Raw genomic sequence first — 26,412 nt, 5'->3', positions numbered from 1 at the left:
TGTTGTGTCTGAGCCACGTGTCCATCAGGGACAGAGGGGACAGCACATGTGTTTACATGCGTGCCATTGGGACGTGTGTGCAGAAATGCGCTGGAATGATGCCTGTTAGCCTGACCTTTGAAGGGATTTAAGCTGGGTTCTTCGACGTGGGCGCTTATTTAGGGAATGTTCATGTCCTTCCTCTGAGCGAGGAGCCATCAAACCCACTCCTTCAAAATACACAGACCCTCGCTCACGTCTCCGTCCCCGTAACTCTGTCCGGCGCGCTGCACTTGGCCGTCGCTCTGAAGGCTCTGACCACCCGCCGCCCCCCCAGCGTCCCCGCAGTCCGGCCCCGCCTCTGTCGGTTGTGTTCCTGCCGCCCCATCCCTCGGGGCGGTGGGGGGGGGGGGTCGGTCCTACCTCTTGGTCCAGAGCCCCATCTGGGCTCCACAACCATCGGCACTTGTCGCTTTCAGAACAGTAGCTGTCAGGTGTAGGGACCTGCTGTTAGCAGGCACCAGGGAACGGTCCTCGGGGGGGCGAGGGGGGGTGTCGGCCCCAAGCCACCCAACCTACACGGACCCGCGCGGGCCCCTCGCAGGCCCACAGTGCTGGTCTCTGGGTCATTCCAGCCTTTTGCACTTGGCACTGAACTCACCCTGCAGGGCCCCACGTCCTGCACTGGGGGTCTTTACAGGAAGCCCCCCCAACACCCCGGAAACCTTGAGGCCCAGAAACTTCCTCCAGGCCCAGAGCCCAGCCCGGCCACCTCTCTCCTGAGCCAAGGGTTTGATTTTGTCTGGCAAGTGCCCTGAATGGCATCAACGCCGTTCCGTGCTTGCCTTGGCCCCTGGAGAGCTCAGAGCCCTCCAGCGCCCACTCTGTACTCACCCCCGGCTTCCATCCTCCCTCCTGACCTTAAGATGCTCCGCCGTCAGTGCACGCGTCGGGCTGCTCTTGGAACCGCTAGGTGGCGCTGGGGGCTCTGAGCAGCTCCTGCTTCTTACGTCTCAGCACAGAAAGAATTCAGCCAGAGGCAATGCGACAGGTAAGAAGTGATTTACCAGAATAAGGCACTTGTGAGGCTTACAGGTGGGCGGGCGGGAGGGTGCTGTACCCAGAGCTTAGTAGGCTAGTTTTATAATCAAAGGAAAAGTGAGGGAGGCGGCAGGGAGGGTAAGGACCACCTTCTTCCTCATTCTTGAGTAGACGTCACAGTTCCATCCTCTCCGACGTCCGGCAGGGGAGTTTTCTTGTCTCTACGTGGTCAAGCCAGGACTGTCATGGCACAATGGAAATGAGCGAAAAGGTGGTAACATATGCTAAAAAGGGTAAATCATCTCAGGTTTTAGTACGTCACCTTTTCCTTATATTTTTGTTTTCAGTGCCCACACAGGAGCGTGTCCTAGGAATCATTAACTTACTGAGCTCACTGGGCAGGATGTGGGTCTCGGGGCGCCACTGTCTTATTGTTTGGGGGCATGTCTCATGCTCCTGTTGCATAGTTTTGTTGCTAAGTAAGCCTGCTTGGTTTTGTGGTTAAGCAAACCTGCTTTCTTGAGTGATCATTAACTCACAGGGGTCTCCCATACTTTTTTCTTTACTTATAATCCCCTAGTGGGATTAACTATTTAATCACCTACTTTGTCCCTTTACTCTGTCCCTATCGCTCTTAGGGCTACGAGACAACTGCTCCGATGACAGGGGTGCCTGGGGACGCGACAGCCCTGTCCCCCTCAGCCGCCCCGGACCTCCCGTCCTCACAGCCTCCTCACTCGGGGCGCCTCCACCACTAGGTGCACGACCCTGACACGTTTACTTCTCGGGGTTCCGTTGTCTGTGACGGAAGCACACTGCACCCCAAGGGCCAGGCCCGTCCCAGACACGGTCTCTGAGGGCCTGCAGGAGGCTCAGGGTGGATGTCACCAACTCTGGGGCGCCCCGTCTGGTCAGCCGTGATGCTCATTTGCCAGCTGACGACCCCCGGTCCCCGGGATCAGGGGCAGCACAGCGTGGCGGGGCGCTTGGCTCAGACCCCAGGAGCAGCCCAGGACTGGCCCCGCCGCGTGGCTGGGAAGCGGGGTGGGCGCCATCTGTGCAGCAATGGGAGGGGCTTTGCCAACGCTGAACTGTGGCTCAGACCCCTGGTGCTGGGGGTGCAGGAGGGAGTGACTGCCCTGGGGATGGGGCTCTCTCTGGGGTGGTGGGAAGGTGCGAGAACTAGAGGTGGTAGCTGCATGGCCTGTGGACGTGCTGGACGCCCCTGACCCGGGACCTCCCAGGTGGTGCACCTTGTGATGTGCGTTTCACCCCAGTCAACTCAGTCGTGCGTGAAACGTCCACAACAGGCAACTCTACTGATTGCCTAGGGCTGGTGGGGAGGCTTTGGGGGAAATGGGGTGATTAATAAAGGTAATGGGGTCCTTTGGGGGTGGTGGAAAGTTCTAAAATCGGCTGGGGTGATGGCTGTACAGCTCCGCGAACAGACTAAAAACCACTGAATTGTGTGCTTTAGAGGGGCGAGCTGTACGCTCTGAGTTATACCTCAATAAACCGTTACTACCAAAGCCAAACCCATGGTACGTTCTGGAGAAACCACATCATCCAGCAGAGGCGAGCTCGGGCCCACGAGCTGGTTCTGGGCTGAGCTGGGGCCGTGCCGTGACAGAGCGCTTCTCGGCTACGGAAGCCGCCCTGCGGGAAGGGGACCAGGTCGACCCGTCCGGGGCTGGCCATGTCCAGACCAGCGTGTTTAGGCTTTGGGGCCTCATGGGATCTAATGAAAGCCATGGACCCCCTGCTTGCAGGGGAAGGAGAAAGCACGCAGAGCACCTTGGGTACAATTTCAGGGGATCCCCTGGGTCTCCGAGTCGGGGTGTCTGTGCTGGGGCTGCTCACCGGGGTCCCAGCCCAGCAGATGGGGCAGGAGTGGGAGAAGTGGTGGGGAGAAGGCTCACCCGATGGGGCCCCCACGCAGCTGGACACCCTGCCGTCTGTCCTTTCCTCTCTGTCCCCGATGTTCTGGCCCCCAGATGGGCCTTGGATGACCGTGGCCTCACACTGGCCATCACCAGGTCTGACCTGCACCCTCATTTCTGACGTGACACTGCCGGTTCTTGAGATATGTACGTGCCTCTACCAGCCTCCAACTCAGGGCTGGACAGGAAGGCCCCTCTGTGCTGTAAACTCGTGGATGTGCTGTTAGGGACGCAGCGGAATGCACTGGCCACAGGTGGGCTGCAGCCACGGTTTATCAACTGACATGTTAACAAGTGGTAAACGAAGTATTCATAATTTGTGTTTTATTCCTGGCTTTGCCCCCCTGAGGCTCCTGCCCCTCTTCTGCTGGAATTACAACTGTGGAGTTCCCAAGGAATCTTCTACAAGGCGGTGCTTCTCAGCTTTCACGCCGAGGGGCACGGGATGCAGCCACACTGAGTGACAGTTGTCTTTCCCTATTTCTAGGAAACCATGCACAGGATAGAATTTGCTCAACGCTGCGCGTTTGCACATAGGTTTCTTCCGACTTTGGGTCCTGCTCCCAGGCGACGCGGCGGGTGGCAGGTGGCAGAAGCCTGGAGCCCACTTGCTGCTCCGCGTCCTGGACTCACGTTCACGTGATGATGTCACCTGTTGTACGTGTGTGTACGTCATACGTTGGTTTTCTTCTTGTAAACTCTGCCTGGTTAGCACAGTGGCATTTTAAAAAAACAGAACCCAGTGGCTCACGAGGAGTGAGGGGCCTCCAGGTCAAGCCCGTGGAGTGGGTAACAGGGGCAGGGGGGGCAGGCTGCCCTCGTCTCGGGGGAATCAGTCGTCGTTGCCTCGGCTTCCCCGGTGGGAAGCAGGGCCTCTGGAGCCAGGACACCAAGCAGGAAGAAATGGAAACCGCAGGCAGGTGAGACCCTCAGATGCTGGGTGCTGTCCTGCTTCAGGCACCCAGTCCTGCCCCCTGAAGAGTCTCACACAGACTCAGCTGGGGAGGGGCAGCTGAGCGCCAGGCGGGAAGTTGTGCTGCTGGAAGTGTCAGGGCGGTGTCGTCGGCTCATTTGGGTTCGCGGCCCCCGTGTCCACCCTGGGGTGTGCGCCCCACCCGAGGGCAGTGGCGTCACTAGCTGTGTCCATCGCCCCCACCCCCAGCTGCCAAGGGGCGTCAGGCCTCATCCCGGGCCACAGACTTGCCTTCTCTCGGCACCTGGAGACCAGGGCTCAGGCTCCTCCACGCGCACGGGGCTAGTGACGCTTCCAGGGGACAGGGTTTGGGCGGAAGGACTGCTTGGCCGGGGGCCCAGGTGCAGGGCGCTGGGACGAGCGAGGCCCCTTCACGCAGGACGGGGGAGGCCAAGCAGGCACCAGGGGCAGGCCAGGGCGGGACGTGCGGGCCGTACTCCTCCTGCCCTGCGCCCTCTCCTGCGCTGGCTGGTCCTGCCGTCGAGCCCGCCCCTTCCTGCCCGAGGCTGGCCAGCTGCTCACCCTGGAGTGTGGCCCGCTCTGCCCACGGGTGGGGGGGGGGGCGGCGCACAGCGGCCCCCAGACCGTCATCTCTGGTCGGGTCCACACGGAGCACCTGCCGTCCCTGGAGGTTCAGAGATGAGTCAGTCACGGGCTGCGTCTCTAGCCTGTAGCCGGACCCGGGGAAGGTGGGAGCCTCCTCACGGCAGGACCTGGGCTCACCCGGGTGAAGACTCATCCCAGGCTAGGTAGGTCCAGCTCTCGCTCGGGTGCGGTCTGCTCCATGCCCAGAGCAGCTGGTGGGCACCCTGGCCTGGCTGGTGCCCGGGGACGTTTGCCGAGTGAGGGAGGTCTCGGGCACCCTGTCCTGGCCCCTCTGCTGCAGCCGCTCCACCCCCACCCCATGCCTTCACCGCCCTCCCACCCCGTGCCTTCACTGCCCTCCCACCCCGTGCCTTCACTGCCCTCCCTGTCTCTCCTGCCCAGGACCTCCCACTCCCGGGCCAAGGCCGAGGCGGCCCTCACCGCGGCTCAGAAGGCCCAGGAGGAAGCGCGCATCGCCAGGATCACTGCCAAAGAGTTCTCCCCTTCCTTCCAGCACAGGGAAAACGGTGAGTCCCGGTGCCGCTGGGGGAAGGGCAGCCGGGGGGGTGCCAAGTAACCTCCGACGGTTCTGCCCGCAGCCGCCATTGGCCCGCTGCATCCCCCCCGAGACTCTGTGTGCGCTCCTCCCCCCAGGGTTATGCTAGAACCTTCTGTGACTGCTCTGTCCGACGAGGCTGCTGCCCGCCATGCAGGGACTGCGGCCACGGGTCTGCATCTTTAGCTTCACCTCATCTCACCTAATCCATCAGTAGCCACGCGTGACTGGCAGTGGCCGAGTTGGTCAGCACAGCTCTGGGACACGGGGGGGCTCCCGCCTGTCCTCGGGGTGGGGCTGGGGGGGGGGCTGGAAGGAGCCAGGAGCCACTGCGCGTCAGCCGGATCCAAGACCCTCGTCCCCCCTTGGGGGACGGGCCTGAGGGAGGCAGGGAGGCTGGAGCAGGGGGATTACTGATCGGAGAGGCCCGCTGAGGCCGCGATCCTCCCAGCCCGACGCGCCGCCCCACCTGGGTCAGGCTCACTCCTCTCAGACTCACGCTTCCCAGAGCGAGTGGAAGCCTCTCGAGGTTTTGGGGTGGAATGTGTTCTGGGCCCACCCCCTGAGCTCTCCTCCCAGAGCCTACAGTTCTTGGTCCTGCTGGTAGGATTCCTGGCCTTTGGCGCAGCCTTGAGAACCCCAGGACCCAACATAGGGAACAGAAGCATTGGAATTCAGCCACAAACAGTCCAAGTCCTGCCTTGTAGAACATCACCTAGCACGAGATGTTTCTTTTATTTTCAGGAGGAGTCTGCAGGGGTGGGACCTCAGAATCCCCGAGCAGGCCAGGCCAGCATGCTCTCGGGCCTTGGGTCACCCCTGCAGCTGGGGGCATGGACCAGAACGACTGTCCACCCCGCCCGTCCTAATCTGGTCATCCTTGAAGTGCCCACAGAGGGGAGTTGGGGGGTCTATTAGGGGCCTTGGGAACACTGTCCTCCCACTTTCTTCGCCCCCCAGCCTGCTGGTGGGCAGCGAGTGCCCTGGCTACCTGCCACCATAGCCTGGTCCTGGTCCTCTGCCATCCTCAGGTGAGACTGGGCCTCCACCCAGAAGGTCCGAGTAACCCACCTCTGTGCTCCCCGTCTCCTCCTTGATCCAGGGCTCGAGTACCAGCGGCCAAAGCGTCAGCGTTCCAGTGACGACATCGAGGTCATCTCCACCGGGACACCCTTACAGCAGGAGAGCCCAGAGCTGTACCGCAAGGGCACCACCCCCGACGACAGCCCCCTGCAGAGCTTCCCCGCCAGCCCCACAGCCACCCCTCCACCGGCCCCTGCCTCGAGGAACAAGGTGGCCCACTTCTCCCGGCAGGTCTCGGTGGACGAGGAGCGGGGTGGGGACATCCAGATGCTCCTGGAGGGCCGGGGAGGGGACTGCGCCCGGAACAGCTGGGGAGAGGAGAAGGCCGGGGGCTCCAGGGGCGTCCGCAGCGGTGCCCTCCGCAGCAGCCAGCCCGCAGAAGCCTTCCGGGCCCGGGGCCCAGGCCACAGGCAGCCCAGCAACCCCAAGCCCCGGGAGCGGCGGACGGGGTCCCCCACCACGTTCTCCTGGACTTCCCACCACCGGGCCGGCAACCCCGGCCCGGGGAGCAGCAAGCTGCTGGAGCTGGACGAGGAGAAGCTGAGCAGCTACGAGATGGAGATGAAGCCCCTACTGCGGATGGACTCCTACGCGCAGGAGGTGCACCCCCCGAAAGGACGCTACAGCAAGGGGGGCGCCGAGGACCGGGGCTTCGGGGCCCAGAGGCTGCGCTCCACGGCCCAGAACAAGGAGCACGCCAGGCCGGCCTCGTGCACGGAGCCGGCCGTTCAGAGGCTGGAGAGCCTGCGGCTGGGGGACCGGGCGGAGCCCCGGCTGCTGCGCTGGGACTTGACCTTCTCTCCGCCCCAGAGGTCCTCACCGGTGGCGCTGGAATCGGATGAGGAGAATGGGGATGAGCTCAAGGCCGGCACGGTGAGTGGACGCCAGCAGTCCGGGGGCTGAGAGCCCGTCCCCCTGGGTCTCCCCCGATCCTCCAGCTCTCAGGACCCTCCTCTCAGGACCCTCCTCTGCAGGAAGCCCACACGGGTGCGGGCTGCACTGCTTCCGACGGGTCCACGTGAGGGCTACTCCCAGGTGCCATCTTTTCAGCAAATGCACTTGGGTGGTTTTGGAAGCTCCCCCAAAAGAAACGGGACAGCATGAGACCCCACCCTTGCCCCCAGACCTCCCCCTGCTGCCTAGGATGGTCCTCACCTTGGAGGGACGTCCTGCGTCCTGGAGGGAAACACAGAGGCCAGAGCAGGCAGGACACACACGGGTCTGGCTCCCACGTGGGTGAGAGGGACAGAGTCCCCCAGGCCTGTGGGATCAGACGCGCGGGGTGGGGCCGTGACTCAGCTTCCTCAGGCCCCGTGGCGGGCGCTGGGTCTCGCTCACGGGTGAGGACCACGCCTCATGGGTGAGACCCGCCCTAAGCACACTCCTCCCGTGGAGGGCGGGCAGTGTTGAGGAAAGAACAGAGGTCCTGGGCCAGGCTGAGGGCTGGGGCACTCGCACCCAGGAGGGACCTCCTGGCCGGCCCTTGGCCCACCGGCTCCCACCCATAAGTAGACACTCCCCGCTCCCTTGACCGAATGGCAGCGGGAATGGCCCGTGAAACGCCTTCTCAGTCCCACGGCCCAGCACTGACGCCCTGTGCAAATGGCCATCAGGCCCCTCACCCGCTGGTGGGGCACAGCGTGCTCAGCCCCATCTGAACACGAGGAAACCGAGAGCCTGCCTTGCGGGGCATCCCCACGGGGCCCTCTGGGACTCAGTACCTGCCAGGCGGACCCCGGGGCCGAGAAGCTTTCTGTTGGAAGGCGGCCCTCGAGGCCACTGGGAGCATCCGTCTGGGCGGTGGGCTAGCTCCTGTGACGCGCCTGCCCTCTCTGAACCCAGGTGCTCCCGCTGGGACCTAGATACCAGCTCTATTCCAGAAACGCATGTGGTGCGCGTGTGGGTATTTTAGGAAGCCGAATGATGGGCAGGGTGGGAGATGCAGGAAGGGGTTCTATATTTAGCCCACTGAACCGTGTTGTGGCTTTAAAACCTCTTCAAGCGCGTCTTGGGTGCTTTAAAACAATGCTGCTTCGGGCAGCGGCACGAGCACGTGGCCACCTCCAGCCGGGCATGTACTCACCGCTGAGTGGTTCCACAGGAGGGGGCTTCCAGCAGAGGCCCGGGGTGGTCGGGGCGGCTGGCGCCCCTCCTCCTTGTCCAGCACCGTGGCCTTGGCACCGTCACTGCAGAGGCTCAAGGACGGCGGGTCTGGGGGGGAGAGGCTGTGGTCTAAGCGCCAGGTGGGCTCGTGCCCCAGGAGAGCGAGGGGCTCCTGGCGGCTGCGCAGCTCCTGGGCAGTTGTTCACTGAACTGAGAGGGCTCTCCCGTCGCCAGGTCTGGGGCCACGCTGGGCGGGCTGCCCCTGGCGTCCCAGGTGTGCAGAGCTCGGGTGGTTATGCCGGGACCCAGGCACGCAGGTCTGAAAGGGTCAAAGCCCCAAGGACTCCACACTGAGAAGCTCGTGGGAGCCTCTGACCACTGCCTGAGACTTCCGTTCCCCCGACCCTCTGGGAAGCCCTAGTTTCGCTCAGGAGGAGGGGGTGTGGCCTTGGGCTCACCTCCCCTCTTTTGCTTCCGTTCCAGGGCTCGGCGCCTATCCTGGTCGCCATGGTGATCTTGCTAAACATCGGAGTCGCCATTTTGTTTATTAACTTTTTCATCTGAGGAGATTGTCGCATTAGCAAAAGCAGCTGGTGTACAAACGGGGGACATTAAAAGCAGAACGACAGAAGGGAAGGCTCGTAGCTCGGACACCCAACGACAACTTCCTGGTCTTCTCACAGAACCACGTGATTGGGTATTACTCACAGTTTGCCTTTTTTTCTGGGTCATGTTTTTTGGATTTTAGCCAAAATTCTTTGCTTGTATAACACTCTGCTGTGTGGCATGGCAGAAGGAGGCCAGCACGCCGACCCTCCAGCTTGACGTGGAAAGAGAAGGGATCCCGGCAAATCAATGGCAAAAAATACAGTCACCACCGTCGTCACATCCCCGTCTGGGACGTGGAAAAGGAGGCAACCAGAGGCAGAGCCCCTGGAGCGTCCGGCGGCCTGCGAGGTGGCTAGCGGGTGGCAAGCCCGGGCGTGAGGCACGGGAGAGGGCGCCCGCTCCAGCTGGCAGCGGCCTGGGCCTTTTTCTACTTTAAATCTGTGCTGCACACTTACTTAGGGAAGCAGAGACCTGCTTTCTCTTCTGCCCATGAAACGATCACAGCCCGGCCCTCCGGCGCTGCCCCGACACTGAGTCTGAAGGCAAAGTCCTTCTTTTCCCCAGTCTCCCCCCACCCCCAGACCCCAGGGCTGCTGTGCTGTGGGCATCCAGGGGGCTGGCGCCAGGGCCAGGGGGCCAGGGAGCAGCGCGGGCGTGGGGGAAGGCCTCACTTGGACAGCCTGCCGTTGGGCCTGGGCTTGGAGCACGTGGCGTTTCTGCGCTGAGGATGCAGGATGTGCGGCCAGGCTGTCAGATGTCCGCGGCCCTGACAGCCCTCACACGATGTCGTCCTCCCTCAGTGTCACTGAGCCCACGGGTTTTCACATTCTTGTCCTGTGCCTGCCTCGACTTCCCTCACAGATATGCATATTTCTTCCAGATGCCTCATCCATACTCTGGAGCTGGTCGGGTCCCAGGACAGGAATGTGGTTGAAACCCAGTGGCTTGACAATTCCTGAGAAATCATGACATATCCATCTCCAAAATATGCAACATACCTTGTTTCAATCCAAACCAGGTTCCCGGTGTGTCTGCCCTCCCTGCCAGCGTTGTCCCACTGTCCACACAAAAGAATAAGGTCCCGGACTGTCTGGATGCCCCGTGGTCCCAGCCACGGAGCAGCCTCGGCCACATGCATGGATGTGTCTGTGGGGCCCGGGCCCGTCCAGACGGGGCCCCCGCACCCACGCCTGGGAAGGTCCTGGGCACGGCCGTCCGTGGACCCTGCCTTGCTTTGCTTATGTTCAGCTGTTTCTCTGCTACCTTTGAAGCAGATTTCTTTACTACACTGCACTGGATTGCTATATTTTTAACCAGAAATAAACTAAAGATTAGAGCATGTTCCCGTTAAATCCAGTTTTTTTTTTCTGTTACATACTCACCCCCTGTTCCTTCTCACAGTTTGGTTGCGCTTGGGGGTCTTTCAGGGTGTGGGGACACAGGAGGGGGAGGGAGGATCCATAGGAAATACACGGCTGACGATGTTACTTTCTAAAGGGACAGTTCACGTTTTTGTACACCTTACTCTCCGTTCCTTTTTTACAACCGCGTGGCTGCCGCAGCCCTGGAGGGAACCAAATAAACATGCCTGCTCCTCGTCGCAGCTCTCTGCGTCGTCCATGCTGGGGTGTGTGTCTGGTGATTCCGTCTGCAACGCTTTGTGAAGATAAGAAAGACTTCTGTGCATTCCAGTAACTGCATGACACAAAATGGTACCGACACAGGCAGGTTACATACTCACACGCACACACCCTGAGGTAACATAGCTACATAGAAAAGCAACAGCACAAATGCCCGTCATCTGAGGCAAGCAGTGGCTTCAGGGCTGGGGGCTCCCAGGGGGCTGGCCGGCGCCCCATCACTTGTGCGGCTGCCAGTAACACAACTGAAAACCAGAGCAGCACCCACGTTACTGCCATCTCCCTACACCCGGGTGAATTCCGAGTGGATTCCACGGAGACCACGACGTACTGCGTCTGAGAGGCCCTAAAAGCTAATTTTTACCTGGTTTGCAGGCCAGGCTGCCCTGCAGACAGGCCTAAAGCTTTCGCTCAGCCCGGCCAGCCTTTCCTACCTGCCGGAGGCCCGGGTTTACTGACAGGTGCGCCCGCGAGCTCCCTCTGGGCCAGGCTGGCTGACCCCGCTCCTGCCGGGCGCGTTCCTGGTGGACACGCGGGACGGGGCAGGAACAGATGCTGGCGCGAGGCCCTAGTGGCGCGGAGCGCTGACAGGTTTTAATTAATCCCAGAGCAACCTCGTGAGAGTCATCTTCTCCCCTAACAGCTGCTTCCGTGCTTGAAATGTGGAAACCAGAGGCTGAGAAATTGAGTTACCTGCGCTGAGCCGGGGAGTGGGGGACAGGCCACCCCCCCGCCGCCCGGCCATCCCCCACCCCCAGGCTGGGAAGCTGCACCCGCACCTCACCTGCAAGAGCGGGAGAGGACGCTGCACAGGGTATGCGACACCTGCACCCAAATGACTGACGAGGAAGATGGTGTCCATGCAGAAAAGCTCAGCGTGGCCACAAAAACGCAATGCCCGTGGCTGAAGCCGTTCCAGGGGAGGGCTGAGAGGGCTCCAAATACAAGGACTGTCCACACCCCGTCTAACAACCATAAGCCCATTTGTCTGTTAGACGCCCTCCGTGTGGGGCGTGTGGGAGGATGACAGGTGCTTTCCTACACACACGAAGCCCACGGCTCCCCCGGGGTGCACGGAGAACGCAGTGCGGGTCCCACAGACTCCCGCCGGGCCCGGCGAACATCCAACAGCCAGCCTGGTCATCAGAGTGCTCCCTTTCATCTCAAGAGTCCCACTTTGGACAGTAAGTTATACAGCCGCCCCACTTAAAAACCGAAGGGCATTCCCGAGAGCCCAGGGGAGAGACCCAGGTAACAAGCCCAAGACGCTATGGACCGCTGGAGCAGACGAATATTCGGGAGAGTGAATGAAATGAACTGTTTGTTTTTCACCCTTTTTTTTTTTAGCTTGGGTACCATCCCCCGGGTCCTCCAGGCGTCCTGGGTGGAGCCCCCCCCCTCTGGACCGAGCTCAGCTCAGCCTTCCAGGTCTCGTCTCCAACGCTCCGTGCCTTCCGTCCCAGAAACTTACCGTAAAGGTGCCTCCCAGGCGTCACGACCTCTCTTCTCACTGCCACACGGGCCGCCCACCCGCAGTCCACCGACAGCCTCCAGCTTGTCCTGTCGTGACATCGAGTCAGCACCACGACAGAGTCACTGTTAATCTTGCCCGGGACGAGGATGTGCTGCTGGTCAGTTACGTAGGGGGACCGAGAGTCCAGACGAGGGCGCAGAAGGGAGGGGAAGCCCGGCTCAGGGCCTGGTCAGTCTCGCTCTCCTGCCCAGGGCTGTCCAGGTGTCAGGAAACGGGCAGGAAGCGAAGACTGAAAAACCACCGGTCCCAAGTGCCGACTAGTGTCACTAACTCAGCCTTCAAAGAAGAAAAAGTGCAGCTGCCTTTGTGTAAAACCAGAGAACGAAGCTGCTCTTGTACAGCATGTCCACGAGCCTGGACAACATGACCTCAAGGACGTGGACCACCCTCGAGGGTGGGTATGAGGCGCCGGGCACCAAGATGCTGGGGCCCGTCCTCCAGCAGGGGCTGCCGGGCACCCAGGGGAACAGCAGGAAGGAGACGGCCGCACGGAGGGGGGCCCAAAGCAGGTGGACACCCCTGAGGACGATGGAAGCAATGCCAAACGCTCCCCAGAACCGGCGCATGCGTTAGCACAGACGCAGCTTCTGGAGTCTGCTTCCACCCCAACGTGGAAGAGCCTGGGATGCAAACGGGCAACACATTTTGTTCCAGATCGTCCCACACCTCAGGGAAGCAGGCACCCCCGGGGGTGGGTCACAGTGTGGACGCAGCCAGCCCCGGGCGAGCCTCGGTGAGCAGGCTCGGGCCTGGGTCTGGGGCAGCACCCCTCTCGCGCCCACCTCGCTGCCCCCAACACACACCCCTCACGGTAAGCCGGGGCTCACACGGCTATCACATGTGCACACCCTTCCCGTCCTGCCTGTCACAGGTGGGTGCAGGTCTCCAGGTGCGCAGCCGCTGCCTGGCAACACGGTGACAGCACAATCCCAACCCTGGAGGCCCCAAGGAGTGGCCGAGACGGGCCTCGGCTGGACCCTGCCCTCCACCCGCTGGCGGTTCCTCGTTCAGCCCATTTCAGTAACTCACTCCACGCCTGCCAGGACGGTCAGACAGGCACCAGGCTCTTCCTGAGAGGTCAGCGCTTGACACACCCAAGGCAGGCGTGAGAATTCCTGGTCCCTTCAGAGCAGAGCACACTGGTATCCCAGGGCCTCCTGCGTGTGGACCACAGAAGAGACCGAGGGTTTTCCGGCAGGTATTGTGTTCAACCGTGACCAAGAGGCGGGCCTGGCCCAAGGGTCCCCCCCCCCCCCTTGAACGCCATCAACAGGACCATCAGGCAGCCGACTGCCGCTCAGTGAGTGACTCCCACCCCACACCAGGCCCGCAAAGGGCAGGGACGGGGCAGGGACGGGGCAGGAAGGGCCGCGCTCCACTGCCCCAGCAAGGGCTTCCCAACACCGGGGGCAGGTACAGCGAGGAGACGGGCGTGAATGCAGGGGGCAGGGGCCCGCCTCCCCCCGTGCTGCTCCTGCACCCCTGGGACCCCCAGCTCTTCCCACTGGGCCTCTCGGGAGCCCAGCTCCAGTGACAGCAATGCGGCCTGCACTCACCGCCGGGCCTGCTGCGTGGCGGTCCGCCCCGCGCTGCAGAACCGTGGCTCACGTGTGGGCAGATGTGCCGCTGATGCTGATCTCGTGCTTCCCTGACAATGTCCTCCAGCGGGACCCTACTTATGGGTACCATCCGCCATCTCCAAAGAAACGCCCCCTGACGTAGCCTGACTGAAGTAAACCCACACGGTCCGTTCCGTGCAGGTGGGCCCTCACTCCAGAGGTGAAGCCACTAACCTGACGCAGATGCCCTCCTGTGCATTCTCTCACACGTCGGTCTCTTTCTTTTCTCCCTCCTTATGTCCTGGTACATGTAAACTGTCTGTTAATACAGGCAATCGTTTTGCACATTGACAAAAAGGCAATGTCGACTGTGTTCTGATTTTTCTCACTGATGAAGCGGTTAAAACGTTACCTTTGCCTTTCTTCCCTTGTTTTAGCTGGAAAAATGGCTTGGTTGCTTCCGAAATGAAAATAACTTTCCTTAACGAATATAACTGTTTAAATCATACCATTACTACATTCTTCACTATCCGCAAGTGAGAGACACTGTCGAGATTAAAGAAAAATTTCGCTCCTTTTAGTAATAAACGTCACCATTTGGAAGTTTGGTAACTCGCATCATCTCGTTACAAGCCAGTGTCTTCACTGCAAATTCCTTCTATTGCCCACGTTTTGAGATGAACACACACAAATTCCTTCTCACGGAACCAGGTTTATGTTACCCGACAGCGTCTGTCTATCGTATTTGGAGGGTCTTACGACCCTGAGCAGCAGAGCTCCGAGAGCAGGGATCTGAAATGCACCCCCTTCCCTCGCCAGCGCTGCCCCACTGGGCGCCGGCCCCTCACCGACCCAGAAGCCCACCTCGCGCCTGCTCCCCTCCACCAGCGAACGGAGGACACAGAGGCGACTCACAGAGGCACGCTCTGCCGAGGGACCGCCCAGCAGCGTTGCTCCAAACCTACCTTAACTTTCTTAAACTTTGACAGCCATGTGTCTCTTGGGGCGGTTACTCTTTCTTCCCAACTGGAGTCTCTCTGACCTCCACACCCTCCCGACACATGGGGGTCTTTCCAGGCCCAGCTCCGCAGATGAGAGCCCCCTCCCCGCACCCCCATCCCTGCCCCAAGGCCCAGCTCCACAGACGAGAGCCCCCCCCCGCACCCCCATCCCTGCCCCGAGGCCGGGAGCAGCCCGCCCCTCCCGAGTTCTCGGCTCAGGGCCCCTGCGCTCCACGCGCTGCCCTGGTCCCGGTCCTGACCCAGGTCCAGGAACAGAGAGCGCCCCCGCTCTGCTCCTGCACAGCCTGCCGGCTCCTCGGCCCCAGACGGCTCACGTCCAGGGGGCTCCGAGGTGAATGGCTGGGCCGACCAGAGCCTAGGTCACCTCGGCCCCAGCCCCGTGGCCACCAGCTGCGCTGGTCGGTGCCTCAGCTTCCACTGGAGCCCGTGTTCAGAGCCCCGACGACCAGGCCTGGCCTCGGACGGATCTTCCACAGAAGTGCAGGTGACCGCGGTCTACACTCTGGACCCACGGCCTCCACACAGCTTTGCTCTCCGACCTAAGACGCCTGGGAAGGCAGCAGCGAGCAGAGGCGTCGCACGCCCACCCGAGCTGCAGCCACCACGCTCCTCCCAGGCAGGACCTGCTGTCCCTCCCGGGCCACACTCCTCCAGCGGAAGCTCTGGGCACACTGTCACACTCGCATCCCCACTCACGGGGGGGGGGGGGGGGGGGGCGGGGTTCCCTAAGCACAAGTCTCTCTCGTGTCACTTGAGCGGGGCCTCAGGAGGGCCTCCTCTACCCCGCGAGGACAGCGAAGCGGCCGTCTCCCCGGCAGCCCCGCCCAGCGTCGGGTCCCCCAGCGCGTTTCTACTGTCACGGAGCACTGACTTCCTGCCTGCACCCACTTGGTACAAAAACCGGATGTCACACTGCAACAAACACCACTGTCACATGCTAACAAACACGCCACAGACGCCTCTGTGAACGGCAAGGATTTCCGAGCTCGCTAGGTGTTTCCCTTGATTTCTGCTCAATTCAGTCCAACCCCAAGGAATCACCGCCTTAGACCAACCCTCTCAAATTATCTGACTAAGCCTGACGCCGTCAGCCAGCTGAGCTGCTCCTGGGAAGCGGGGAGAAAGGACAGCTATTCACACTCAAACCCCACAAAGCCCTCCAGGGGCTCTGGTGTGGTGTCCGCAGGAGTGATGGGGCCAGCTGGTGGGCACCAGCGAGAGACAGGGGCAGAACCCGTCCAAAGGGGGGCAGTGAGGGGGTCTTACCAACAGGTCAGCAAACCAAGGAGCAGGCAAGACGGACGTCCACTCAAGGCCCTCGCTGACCCTGAATACAGCTGTCACCCTGCTGTTTTGGCTCCAGCAATGCAGGGAACGGAGGCCTGGGGCTCTGTGCTGGCCGTCCAGGCGCCAGGAGCATTCGGTTCAGCAAACCAGCTGCCGGCAGGCAGAAGCGGGGACGGTGCGCTGGCCGCTGCCCCCCCCCGGGCACCCCGCAGTCCTGCAGCGTACGCCCCCCTCTCCCTGCCACTGTCCCACTGAAGGGATGCTTTCATCACGGGGGTGACACAGCAGAGGCAGCTCCTTGTGTGGAGCTTGGGTTTTTCTTCCTCTGTCACTCAAACGGCGTCCTCAGCAACAACCCCGTGGACAGGACAGCAAAGCAGAGAGCAAAACAGAAGTTTCTTCAGGGGGTTGTCATTTCTTTTTCAACTTGTTTGATTCCAAACCATCCTCCTTGGAGTCTCACCTGCTTGCAGGCTCCTCTGTAATAAGAGCGGCCCCGGGAACAGAAGCCTGCGTTGGGGCCGACGCTCTCCCAACCACCTCCTCCCAAGGCAGCAGCCAAGAGAGCGGGAGCTGTACGCCTGGGCCTCGCATCGCGAGCACGCAGGGCAGGTACTGGGAGGGCTCTGGGGCCCCCGCGGGCCTGCCGTGACACCCGGCCTGGCTTTGAGCCCTGCCACCCTGCCCCAGCACCCACGGGGAGCCGCAAGATGCTGAAGCCGAAGCGCCTGCCCTTCCACCACACACAGGCTGCGTCTGCCCAACCCCAGCGACCGGCACCCCCACGGGCTCTGCCAGGCCCCGTACCAGAGGGAGGCTCTGGTGGGCAGGGGCGAGGAGAGAGCTTCCTATTTCTGATCCGCGTGCAGTCAAGCGTGAGAAGTCTGACGAGTGAGGTCACGCGGCCAGAGGTGCGGGGGCCGAGCATGGCGAGAAAGTAAGTGCTGGTTGGGGTGAGGGGCTGCTTCTGGGCAAGTTGGCCTCAACCTTCCACTGAAGCCTTCCCAGGCCCGGGCCCGCTCTGCTGGGGTGGGTGCGCCCACTCTTCACTTCTAGCTTCCAGGTAATGAGCAGGATGACCCGTCCAAGGTAATGATGGGTCGTTCGGCCTGTTACTGAAAACTAAGAATCCTGCCTTCTTGTTATTGATGATATTTTAGATGAAGATGAATTCACCTGGTGTGAATTCAAAGCCCAAGCTCTGCCCCAATTACATAAAGGAGGAGCGGCCTCCTGCCATTAACCCTGGAGCAGGCACCAGGGAGCGCGCCCACGCACCGCAGACCCAGACGTGCCCGGCACGGGACGGCGAGGCCGCGTGGGGACGGTGGGGCCCGCCCTCCGGCTGCTTGTCCCCTTCTGTTGCTGTCCGAATGACGACCTCGAGCCTGAAGGGGAGAGGGGCAGAGCACAGCTCCACCACCTCCTCCCCAAAGGCGGGGAGCGGCCAGAGGAGCTGGGCACACGGCACTGCAAGAGACCCCAGGCAAAGCCACGTGGCAGAGCGAGCAGACCAGCCCACAACAGGCGCTTTATTCTCCAGAGAACCAAGAAAATGCGTACAGGAGGCGGTGGGCGGCTACCGATAATTTTTAAAAATCAAAGAGTCAGCTGAACACGCAGGCGGGCAGAGCCTGTCTCCTAGTTTTGCAGAGGGGAACCCCACAAAGCCCGCAGCGTTCCACTTCACGATCAAGGTGCCGCCTGCCGTGGAGGCGGCTCCCCTCGCCCGCATCTTGGCCCCGACCCAGCCAGAGGCCCCGCCAGAACCACCGGGGCCCGGTGGCTGCACGGAAGACCACCTTGGCGGCGGCAGCCCCTGCCAAGTCCAGTTTATTTTAAACCGCACACAGCGCACTGCGGTTAGACTGGGGAACCCGACCCCCGCAGTCTATGCTCTGGCTGGTGTGCGGCTCAGGCCGAGTCAGCAGAGAAAGCCGTGGCCATGGCCCGGGCGGCTCTCGGCACTCTCCTTCCAGGGCCCGGCGTCGTCCCACGCCAGCTTCGCCCACTACTGCTCGGTCCTGGGCAGGGAGTCTGCGAACGGCTCACCGGGTGCCGCCGAGGGGCGTTGCTCTTTCGTGGGGAAGGAGGGGAATAAGAAAGAAACGCGTTCAGTCGGGGAAGGAGGCCTGAGTCCTGACGGAGCGAACGCGCTGTGAGCACCCGGATTTACACGGAGGACGTCACGAGGCCGTCACGACCCTGCTTAAACAGCAAGCGCGCAAACGTACTCCAGACACAGTTAGAAAAAACACTTCAGCTGGCCTCAGGAGCACACCCACAGCAAAGTCAAATTTTAACAGAAGCTTGGTAAAATTGTACGTTCCCTCATCATCGATAAAAACGAGGGCTCCGGCAGAGAAGGGACCTGAGCTGCGAGCCCTGGGGGGCCCGGGCCCGGCCCCGCGGCACACTCACCCCCGGCCTCCGCGCCGCCGGCCTCGTCCTCCTCGTCCTCCCCGCCGCCCTCTGCGCCCGTGACCTCGTCGCTGTCCTCCTCCGAGTCCGTCTCCTCCAGCCACTCCTGAGATTCTTTAGGCAAAAGCAAAAACCACAGAGTGTCAGCACGGCCAGGGCACCGGGGAAACTGCACACGAGCCGCGGCCGCCCCGAGGAGCCCACCTTCCGCCTGGACACGCGGATGTGAGTGCGGGGGCCCCGCCCCCAGCGCATCTGGAGCTCGCGGCAAACATCACATCCCCACACGTTGAGGCAGAGACAGGCAGAGTGAGAAGCTGCGCTCCAAGACAGCAGCCGTCTCGCACAGCCGCTCAGGGCCTCTGCCCAAACGTGTGGATTTTAAGGGATTTCAGCCTCAGACCCAAGGACTGAGCAGTGAGCGAGTCGGGTGCAGCCTGTAGTGCGACACGGCAGCAGAGACGGGTGGGCCGCGTGTCTGCTCCCGGGCGCACACGCGCACCGCAGGGAAAACGTGCGTCCAGTCCGCTTTGCCGGGGCAGGTCCGAGGCTCACGGGCGGTGTCGGGGTGAGCCCACTCCCTCCCCCGGGCCCCCTGCCGGGACGGCCGTGCACAGACAGGCCCCCGGGCAGCAGGGCCCTCTCCCCTGGACTGAGGGCATGGGAGGGGGCGGAGCCGTGCAGCACCCTCGGCGGGCGCACGGCGGACAAGCTGGGGGCTCCCGAGGCAACTGCAGAGGTGCCACCCCCTCACCTGGATCCATCTCCACCAAGACCGTCCACTCCTCCATCTTGTGAAGGTCGAGGCAGTACAAGTCGCTGAGGGTGACCTGGCGGTCGCCAGCCTCAAACATGCCCCCATAGAGGTAAAGGCGCCCATGCTTCGCGGCCAGCATGGCGTTGGAGCGGGGGCTGGGCTCCACCGCAGGGACACCCGCCTCGCTGGGGCCGTCGTCATCGTCCTCGTCGTTGTCGGGCTCAGGCCGTCCTGCTGGGCCCAGGGCAGCGAGCACCTGCTTGATGGTGACCACGGTCCCGTCCTCTGCCACCACCTCTCGGACCACCTCCAGGGGCTCCTGGGCCCCGGTCCCCTTCATTTCCTGCTGGTTGGCACCCCCGGGCTCCCCTCTTTTGCCCCGCCTGCGCCTCCTCTTCTCCACCTTGGGCCCCTGTTGATAAAGAGCAAGGCAGCGCGATTCAGGATGGGGGCAGCGAGCACCCGACAGCCAGAGGACCCCCATCCACGTGCTGGGGCTCACCCCGGGGACCACAGCACCCCTGCCTGGTGTGACCTCTCAGGGGAACGGGCGGCAGACACCAGCCCTCACACGCTGCCCGACTCCCCTCAGAGGTGCCAAGGGACTTCAAGCAGAGCCAGTCTTTGCCACAGAGTGGACCACCCGCCCTCCTTTGGCCATAGGGCCCTGCTTCTGAGGTCCCTGACCTGATGAAGCCCCAGGCGTGTCGGTCCCGGGAGAGCAGCCACTGTGCCGCGCCTCTCAGGCCGGCGCCAGCAGCAGGGGCAGAGGCGACCCGGTCCCGCCTACGTTGACAGTAAAGTCGGTGGCAGCTCCACAGAGCCTCACAGACAGTGACCGGGGAGGTCCTGGGCATCACTGACGGACGTGACAGCCGGGCAGGCCCGGCACTGGCTGCAGGTCTGGGGCCCACGCTACCTTCAGCTGCCCCGTGAGCCAGCGGTTCCTGACGGGGTCGTAGAAGTGCAGGTCGTTGAGGAAGTGACCCTCCAGGCTCTCCTCCTCCTCCTCATCACACACACCCCCAAAGAGCAGCGTCTGATGGTTCGGGGCCACAGCCACCGAGAAGCCGGACCTTGGCGAGGGCTTGGCTCCGGAAGGGTTGACCCGAGCCCAGGCCCATCTGCCTGATGAGGAGAGGAAATGGGGAGGGGGGGCCTGCAGAATGCCACGGCCGTCGCTCTGCGCCTGCGGGTCCGGCGCACCCTGGAGGCCATGCCTCCTCCTCAAGGGTCAGGCTGCACTGAGGTAGGGAACCTGTCCACGCACCCTCCCAACACTTGCCCAGGGGCGCCGTGCAGCTGTGATGTGAAGGCAGGGGTGAGGTAGAGGCGGGCGCACCAGCTCCGGGGGATCCTGCACACTGTGCCCTCGGGCGGGGCCCCGACCACAGACACCCCCAGAACCTCCCGTGGGCCACGCACTGTGGTCCTTCCCTCTGGGCAGGCGCCGTGTTTACGCAGCAACCCTCAAGATGTGGCCTGGCACAAAACATGTGGGAGTCTTCCCAACATGTCCAGAAAAAGAAACTGGGATGTTTTTTCTTTAACGAACATTTAAAAAAAGAGAGAGGCAGCCAAGGGCAAGCCTTCCCTGGAGGCGCAGCCCGAGCGGCATGCGTTAGTGGGCCACAAGGTCACTCACAGCAACCAGCATCTGAATGTTTAAAGAAGAGAAGAGAATAAGCACCAGCGTGCCCTGTACGTGGTCGGGGGAGGTCGCTTTCCCTGCCGTGCCGGATGCGTCTCAGGACACACCGTGTACTTTTCACTGGGGGCCGAGGGCCTGACGGCCAGACACGGGGGCTGAACACAAGGGCTGGGGTCCCACTGCCTAGAACACAGTCCACTTTCAAGTTCAAGTGCGCTGACATGTAAAAGGGGCTCTAAACCTTGGCTCCCACGTCCCCATCAGTCACCGCAATTCGGCGTGGTTGGGACCTGAGAAACGCCTTGTACGTGACGTTTCTGCAGCCTCTGCTTAAAGAACGTCACAGTGGGAAGAGGAAACGTTCCTGCCCAGCAGGCCTCTCGTCTTACAGAGACGGGTCTCACAGGGGCCAAGGGGCAGCCAGGACCAGATGGGTCCCATCCGCTCAGGCCCCTCTCCCATCACGTGCACCATGCAAACTAACCACCTCCCGACTTCTGAGCTTTAAAAATGAGTGCTGGGAAGCCACCTCGGTGTCCATCAACAGAGGAACGGATATAGAAGATGTGGTGTGTGTGTGTGTTTGTGTGTGTATACACACATACACACACACACAATGGAATATCACGCAGCCATGAAAAAGAATGAAACAATGCCATTTGCAGCAACATGGAGGGACCTAGAGATAATCATACTAAGTGAAGTCAGACAGAGAAAGACAAATACCATATGAGATCACTTATATGTGGAATCTAAAAAGATGATGCAAATGAACTTATTCACAAGAGAAATAGACTCACAAAGAAAACAAACTTATGCTTACCAAAGGGGAAAAGCAGGGAGGGATAAATTAGGAGTATGGGATTAACAGGTACACACTACTATGTATAAAATAATTAACAAAGACCTTCTCTATAGCACAGGGAACTCTACTCAATATTTTATAATAACCTATAAGGGAAAAGAATCTGAAAAACAACAACGTATGTACAACTGAATCATTTTGCTGTACACCTGAAACTAACACAACATTGTACATTAACTATACTTCAAATAAAAAAAAAAAAAAAAGTGGGCATTTCAACCCCACAAGATGCATTCCAAAAGTCTACGTCCTAACATTGAGCAAGAACAAATGAGAGATGACACAGAGGCCGTGGCCCCGCCCCCAAGAAGGGAGCTGTGGCTGGACTGACATCACCTGTGTTTCTAACTCAGTGCGTCCTCAACGCCCCAGAGGGGACACGGGGGCTGTTCATGGAGGGCCCCACCAGCCCCGCGACCCTCTGCCCGCTTTCCACAGCGACACATAGACCAGCCGCGTGGTCTGTCAGCTGCACAGCGCACGTACCTTCTCTTCCCTCCTCAGCCTTCAGCAGGAACATGTCGGAGTGCTGGGTACCTCTGTCCACGTCTTTCCTGACTCTCTGCGAAAGGACAGACAAACATGACAAACGCCGCGTGCTGTGCCAAGCCACGCAAGGCCCCCCAAGCTCGCGGTCCCGTTTTCCACGGGGGTGACTCGCCAGCCTTCAGACCAGCCGCAAAATCTGAAACACAACAGGTTCCATCCAGACCGCATCCGAACGGATAGAATAAATGACCACAGGCTGGGGACACCCCGGAGCTCCCCTCTCAGAGCTTCCTGGGGCTCCGAGCCGAGCCCTGCTCTGGGTGGGCGGGGTCACCACAGGGACCCTCCTATCATTACACAGCCACCCTCCATCTCCAAGCCCTGTGCCCTCAATTCCCATCGCCTTCCCAATAACGGGATTCAAGCTTCGGTGCGAGGATCCAACGAACGCCGTGTGCAGAAGCCAGCACAGCCATTTACAGAGCTTTCCTGAGCTGTGGACAGCACGGCCCGCTTCCACCCCGGTCTGCTGCTTCAAACTAGGCTCACGACCCTGGGCAGACCACACACTTTACCCTCCCGAGCAGCACCCCAGTCCTCACGCTGCACCTTCTACCTCAGTGTAGAAGGGTCTAGAGAGAGCGACCTGGAAAACAGCTCGCCTCAGGGGCATGATCTCGGCAATCTTAACTGCTTTGTCTTTGTCCCTCAAATTCCCTATTTTTAACAAACCTTTAACTCCAGCACGGCGTTACATTTACAGAAAACGGAGGAGACGGTAGCGAGAGCTCCCGTGCACGCCGCACGCTGTGTCCCCTTACGGCTAACCTCTTACATCAGGGTGGCGCGTCCGCCACAACGAAGGAACCAGTACTGACACATGACTATTAACTGAAGCCCACAGCTTATTCACATTTCCTTAGTTTTCCCTAATGTCCTTTCCCTGTCCCAGGACCCACGTCACACGGAGTCGTCACGAATCCTTAGGCCTCTTGAGCCGTGAGGGTTGCTCAGACTTGCCTTGTTTTTGGTGACACTGAGGAGGGCCAGTCAGGTGTTTTGTAGGGTCCCCTCTACCGGGGCTCGTCTGACACTATTCTCACAATTGGACAGGGCTGTGGGTTTTGGGTGGTGGATCCCAGAGGTCAAGTGTCCTTCCCATCACATCCTATCAAGGGTGCATGCTGTCACCAAGACCCATCCCTGCCGACGTGGACCTTGCTCGCCTGGCTGAGGTGTGTTTCTCAGGTTTCTCGCTGTCGAGTTACTGCCCCGCCCCAACTTTCCAGCCTGTCCTCCTTGGAAGAGCGTCAGTCTGCGCAGCCCCCTCTTCAGGAGGGCGGAGGGTCCACCTCTGTGTGGAATGCTGCACGGAGCACTGTGCCTTTTCCCCGTGCATTTAATCTATTCAATCGCTGGTTCGCGATCGCGTGGGCTCATGGATATTCGGGCCCCTGTGCGCTGCAGTCCGACACGACCTTACTTACTCTGTTGCTCAGAGTTCCAGCCCAGTGCACTGGGAACCCTTTCAGGCGGCTCCCGGGCCGCTGATGCACCCCATCAGCGCATGTTTCTTACACGCGCTTCCTTGGGCTCTGGCGCTACAAGCAGCTCCGGGAGCACCTTGCACACTTCTCGCCCCAATTCCAGAATCGGCTACTTCCCTGAGAAGCCCTGGTTACTTCGTGGAGATGGTCCTAGAATCCAAGATCTGGGCACTAGGTATGCTGACTGCTGCTGGGTGGTGGTGTTTTGTTCTATCAGCCAACAGAGCCAGGGAATACGTGTGCACAATTCATTTTGTTTTGTTTAACTAACGAGTATGTATTGTGTTTACTGTAAGGGGGGAAAACCTATTTTCCTTTTGGAAAACAAACAATCCAATTGTCTGTCGGCCGGACATGTGACCTGACCGTCCTAAAACCAAGGAGGGCCAACGTCAGTCACGCGTGGGAAGCAGCTGTCTCTAGGAAACGAGAGCTAGGTGCATGCCTCTTCTGTTCTCCTCTGGAAACAGGTGCACAATTCAAGCGATGCAATCACAATTACTGAGACTGCATACTCCTCTTTTCCAGCAGGCTAGCAGGGGAAGTGGCTGCCACTCCCATGCCCACCCTTCCAAGCCAAAAGCCCAGCACTCTCAGGAACTAAATCCACACGAGGGGCTTCCCTGGTGGTGCAGTGGTTAAGAATTAGCCTGCCAATGCAGGGGACACGGGTTCGAGCCCTGGTCCAGGAAAATCCCACATGCCGTGGAGCAACTAAGCGCGTGCGCCACAACTACTGAGCCTGAGCTCCAGAGCCCACATGCCACAACTACTGAGCCCGCGTGCCTAGAGCCCGTGCTGCGCAACAAGAGAAGCCACCGCAATGAGAAGCCCGTGCACCGCAGCGAAGAGTAGCCCCCGCTCGCCGCAACTAGAGACAGCCCGCGCGCAGCAACGAAGACCCAACACAGCCAAAAATAAATAAATAAAATAAATAAATTTTAAAAAATAAAAATAAATCCACACGAGGCCTTGCCGGCTGGCGGCACACTGCAGGAATTCAGTGCCGTCTGCTTGTGTTACAAACTTGCCCGCAGCCGGGCTCCAGCCCTTCCCTCTCAGCCCCCTGTCCTCCTGCACCTGCTGGCATCCATGGCACTGCTCCACCGACAGCGACCACCCTTCCTTAGAACCAGCGAGCTGAGGAGAACTTGCATGCCATCACATTTAAGTACACCCCGCGACGCCTGTACGCCAGAGCCCTCCCTGAGAACGCCGCTCTGCCTGCCCGGGGCCACGGCTTCCACACAGGGGCCGGCGTGGCAGAGCCCGGGGCCGGGGAGGCAAGGAGGCTGCAGCCGCGGGCTCCCCCCGAAGCACGCAACTCCCACCCCACCTCCCCTTCCTCACAGGGGTGCCGCGAGGCTCGGGAGCTAGTCCCTCACCCGGTGGCCTGCGCCGCCCTTCAGTAACGCGCCTCACACTGGCCAGACGCTCAGTCTCCTCGCTGGACTAGAGGGGGACCAGAATGCGCGTGAACCTCCGGGGCTGTCAGACTCCCCCAGGCGTGCAAGGCTCTGAGCGGGGCCTCAGCTCCTCCCCAAGGGGGGGTGGACGTTAACGCCACGGAGCAGCGACGGGCGTGCACCTGACACAGCATTCCTTCCGCTGCTCGCACATTTCTGTCTCATACGGTATTAACGGCACCCACAGACATCTGAGAGAGACGTGTCCCAAGTGTCACAACACTACGCTGCTCCTGCGGAGGGCGTTCCCACCCAGAAGAACCCCAGTGTCACACCCACGTCTTTCACCAGCTCTGGTAAATGCCCCGTGAGTGCAAACAGAGCAGCTTCTCACTGCCATCGAACGCCGAAGGCCTGGCGAGAGTGGCCCTGCATTGAAGGCCCTCGGATCATTCCCCAGCGGCCCGTGTGGCTGCAGAAGAGCAGCGTTTGGGATTGAAGCGGCGGCAGCGTGACAAGGGCTTGATGCTCATCATCCTGCTTTGCTCTGAGGAGCATCTACCGCGATAAAGCATCAGTTCTGGGCGCCGCGCGCGGCCTCTGGCGACAGCCGCCTGTTTCGTGGGGCCCTCCCAACTGTCACGCGCCTAGCCACGCCCCAGGCAGGTCACAGCCACAAATCCCAAGCCAGTTTTCCTTTCCAGAACAAGGGCTGGCGGCTGGCTGAGTGGGGGTGTGGCAGGGTGGAAGGAGGTGGCCGGGGCACCTCCCTGCCACAGCCATCATTTACGCCGCGTGTTTCGGGGGCGTGTGGATGAGAACGCAACGTGGCCGTAAAGAACCTTAGTATGTTCGCACAGGAGCAGATCACCACCACCTCTGTCCATTTCTCATTCAACAGAAAGGACTGTTCATATTAATCTAACGAACTATTACTTGAAGTTTTCATCGCTGGTGAAACTGAAAAGGCAGCAGACAGAAGTCACTCTGCATCCCACACGCGCGTCTTACCTGTTTCGAGTAGCCCCCGTAGATGACGACGCTGCCCTGGGCGGTGACGGTCATCTGGCAGCCGGACCTGGGTGTGGGCCCCGTCCCGGACGGGGACAGCCTGCTCCACGTGAAAGCGTCCAGGCTGAAGGCGTACAGGTCATTGTAATAGATGTAATCTCTGTTGTAATATAGGAACACAAACAAAAGGGCGGTGACATGAAAAAGTGAACTTGATTTAAAATAAAGGTACGTTTGCTACCATATGTACTAAGTTATTGGTTTAATTAAAGCTTAAATTCATAGAAAAGGACAGCAAGCATATGTGAGTTTGCATTTGAAGCTAGAAATAACACTGGCCCAGAGAAGCACAGT

General features: G+C 60.7%; 2 protein-coding genes and 1 long non-coding RNA gene across 5 annotated transcripts in view; 1 reads left to right on the top strand and 2 right to left on the bottom strand.

Annotated features, from left to right (window-relative positions):
- JPH3 (junctophilin 3) overlaps positions 1-8,867 on the top strand; it is a 155,937-nt gene extending 147,070 nt beyond the window's left edge. For both annotated transcript variants that reach the window (XM_007172573.2, XM_007172571.2), the window contains 3 exons: positions 4,921-5,045; positions 6,177-7,030; positions 8,744-8,867. In XM_007172573.2, the coding sequence (XP_007172635.2) occupies positions 4,921-5,045; positions 6,177-7,030; positions 8,744-8,824 (1,060 nt within the window). In that variant the 3' untranslated portion in view covers positions 8,825-8,867. The remainder of the gene's footprint in view (positions 1-4,920; positions 5,046-6,176; positions 7,031-8,743) is intronic.
- On the bottom strand, positions 6,847-14,696 carry LOC114236512 (uncharacterized). Its single transcript, XR_009006065.1, has 4 exons — positions 11,981-14,696; positions 8,241-11,474; positions 7,313-7,418; positions 6,847-6,985 (listed from the first exon to the last, which is right to left on the bottom strand). It is a non-coding gene; the product is annotated as an uncharacterized LOC114236512 (long non-coding RNA).
- Positions 14,697-17,410: 2,714 nt separating this feature from the next.
- KLHDC4 (kelch domain containing 4) overlaps positions 17,411-26,412 on the bottom strand; it is a 66,866-nt gene continuing 57,864 nt past the window's right edge. For both annotated transcript variants that reach the window (XM_057533955.1, XM_057533956.1), the window contains 6 exons: positions 26,059-26,218; positions 22,092-22,167; positions 20,009-20,217; positions 19,087-19,501; positions 18,333-18,446; positions 17,411-17,987 (listed from right to left, as the gene is read on the bottom strand). In XM_057533955.1, the coding sequence (XP_057389938.1) occupies positions 17,923-17,987; positions 18,333-18,446; positions 19,087-19,501; positions 20,009-20,217; positions 22,092-22,167; positions 26,059-26,218 (1,039 nt within the window). In that variant the 3' untranslated portion in view covers positions 17,411-17,922. The remainder of the gene's footprint in view (positions 17,988-18,332; positions 18,447-19,086; positions 19,502-20,008; positions 20,218-22,091; positions 22,168-26,058; positions 26,219-26,412) is intronic.

The sequence above is a fragment of the Balaenoptera acutorostrata genome, chromosome 19 (genome assembly GCF_949987535.1).
Source record: "Balaenoptera acutorostrata chromosome 19, mBalAcu1.1, whole genome shotgun sequence".
NCBI lineage: Eukaryota > Metazoa > Chordata > Mammalia > Artiodactyla > Balaenopteridae > Balaenoptera > Balaenoptera acutorostrata.
This window is presented reverse-complemented; position numbering and strand designations above follow the sequence as displayed.